Genomic DNA, 2,500 nt, shown 5'->3' on the forward strand with positions numbered 1-2,500 from the left:
GTGGATCCAGTTGATGAACCAGAGGTAAAACTGGAACCAGATGATCCAGCTGAAGAGCCAGATGTGAACCTTGATCCAGATGATCCAGCTGAAGATGTTCCAGAGTTAAATGAAGATGTGGATCCAGTTGATGAACCAGAGGTAAAACTGGAACCAGATGATCCAGCTGAAGAGCCAGATGTGAACCTTGATCCAGATGATGAGCCAGAAGTAAATCTAGAACCAGAGGTTCCTGCTGACACACCAGAGGCCGTATTGGCAGCCAATGATGAAGTCTGGAAAGCTGCCTGACCACGAGTAACTCCAGCTGGAAGACCCTGACCAGCCAAGATGACTGCTACACTCTCCCCAGCATTTCCTGCAGTAATACCAGTTGAGGAACCAGAAGAGAATTTGCTTGATGAGCCAAACTTAAATCCAGAGGTAGAGGAGGATCCTTGTCCGGCTCCCGAAGTTGACGCAGACAATCGAGAAGTGCCAGAGCCAGAACCAGAGGAGAATGAAGAGCCAGAAGTGAATCTAGAAGCAGATGATCCAGCATTTGAAGTAACAGTTGATGTTAATCCAGCAGATGATCCAGTAGATGTGGTACCAGTGGACCCAGCAATGAAACTAGATTTAATAGCATTTCCAGAAGAGACTCCTGAGGCAGTATTTACTCCAGCAATCTGGAAAGCTGCCTGACCACGAGTGACTCCGGATGGGATACCCTGTCCAGCCAAAATCACTGCCACACTCTCACCAGCATTTCCACTGACGGCCTTGGTCGATGTGCCAGAAATAGATGATGTTTTGGATCCAGTGGATGAAACAGAGGTAAAGCGGGAACCAGAGGAACCAGCTGAGGAGCCAGTAGTAAATCCAGAAGATCCAGTGGTAGATCCTGAAGATGATGTTGAACCAGTTGATGATCCAATAGAAGCTGATGTGAATTTAGATCCAGTGGTACTTGTTGACCCTGAAGAGAAACCAGTTTCAGCAGATGAATCGGATGTAGAAGTTGTTCCAAAAGTGAATCTTGAGCCAGCATTACCAGAGGTGCTTCCTGAAGCAGCATTAGCAGCAAGTGATGATGTCTGGAAAGCTGCTTGGCCACGAGTAACTCCTGCAGGAAGACCCTGGCCAGCCAAAATCACTGCCACACTCTCACCAACCTTCCCTGCATGAATCTTGGTTGATGTGCCAGTAGTAAATGTATTGGATCCAGTTGTTGAGCCAGATGTGAACCTTGAACCTGAGGATCCAGCTGATGATCCAGAAGTGAAGCTTGATCCAGTAGATGAACCAGAGGTAAACCCAGAGCCAGATAATCCAGCAGAGGAACCGGTTGATGTTACTCCACTAGTGGATCCAGCATTGAAACTAGACCCAATGGATGCACCAGATGTAAAGGTTGAGCCAGAACTGATTCCGGAGGTGCTGGTAGCAGGGAGCTGGATCTGACCACGAATGACTCCAGCTGGTACAGCATTTCCAGCCAAAATTACTGAAACACTCTCACCATTATTTCCTGCAAAGTTGGAAGATCCAGATCCAGATGAGAATCCAGTTGTGGCACCAGATGTGGATCCAGAAGAGAAAGTGGAGGAAGATGATCCTGAGGAAGTACCAGCAGAAGATGTGAACTGAGATCCTGTAGTTTCAGCAGAACCAGCAGAGAAGCTAGTTTCTGCAGAGGAATCAGAAGAAAAGGTTGATCCAGAGGTGAAGCTAGATCCACTGTTTGCAGAAGAAACTCCTGAGGCAGCATTAGAACCAACTCCTGCAACCTGGAAGGCTGCCTGGCCACGAGTGACTCCAGCAGGGATACCCTGTCCAGCTAGAATAACTGCTACACTGTCACCAACCTTTCCTGCGTGAATCTTGGTGGATGTACCAGAGGTAAATGAAGATGTGGATCCTGCTGATGAACCAGAGGTAAATCTGGAACCAGATAATCCAGCAGATGAGCCAGAAGTGAAGTCAGAGCCAGCTGATCCAGCAGATGAACCAGAAGTGAAGCCAGAACCAGATGATCCAGATGATGAGCCAGAAGTGAAGCCAGAAGAGGAACCAACTGACGATGTCAATCCACTTGTAGACACAGCATTGAAATTAGACCCAGTGGATGCACCAGATGTAAAGGTTGAGCCAGAACTGATTCCAGAGGTGCTGGTAGCAGGGAGCTGGATCTGACCACGAATGACTCCAGCTGGTACAGCATTTCCAGACAAAATTACTGAAACACTCTCACCATTATTTCCTGCAAAGTTGGAAGCGGAAGATCCAGATGAGAATCCAGTTGTGGCACCAGATGTGGATCCAGAAGAGAAAGTGGAGGAAGATGATCCTGAGGAAGTACCAGCAGAAGATGTGAACTGAGATCCTGTAGTTTCAGCAGAACCAGCAGAGAAGCTAGTTTCTGCAGAGGAATCAGAAGAAAAGGTTGATCCAGAGGTGAGGCTAGATCCGCTGTTTGCAGAAAAAGCTCCAGAGGCAGCATTAGAACCAACTCCTGCAA

At 47.7% G+C, this 2,500-nt stretch overlaps 1 protein-coding gene across 3 annotated transcripts in view; it reads right to left on the reverse strand.

The window, feature by feature from the left end:
- LOC125026509 (uncharacterized transmembrane protein DDB_G0289901-like) overlaps window positions 1-2,500 on the reverse strand; it is a 7,329-nt gene that overhangs the window by 1,907 nt on the left and 2,922 nt on the right. For 2 of the 3 annotated variants that reach the window (XM_047615118.1, XM_047615034.1), the window contains one exon: window positions 1-2,500. This exon is cut by the window's left edge and continues 1,907 nt beyond it; it is cut by the window's right edge. In XM_047615118.1, the coding sequence (XP_047471074.1) occupies window positions 1-2,500 (2,500 nt within the window). The other variant, XM_047615202.1, reaches the window with a different exon arrangement.

The sequence above is a fragment of the Penaeus chinensis genome, chromosome 1, assembly GCF_019202785.1.
Source record: "Penaeus chinensis breed Huanghai No. 1 chromosome 1, ASM1920278v2, whole genome shotgun sequence".
NCBI classification, from domain to species: Eukaryota; Metazoa; Arthropoda; class Malacostraca; order Decapoda; family Penaeidae; genus Penaeus; species Penaeus chinensis.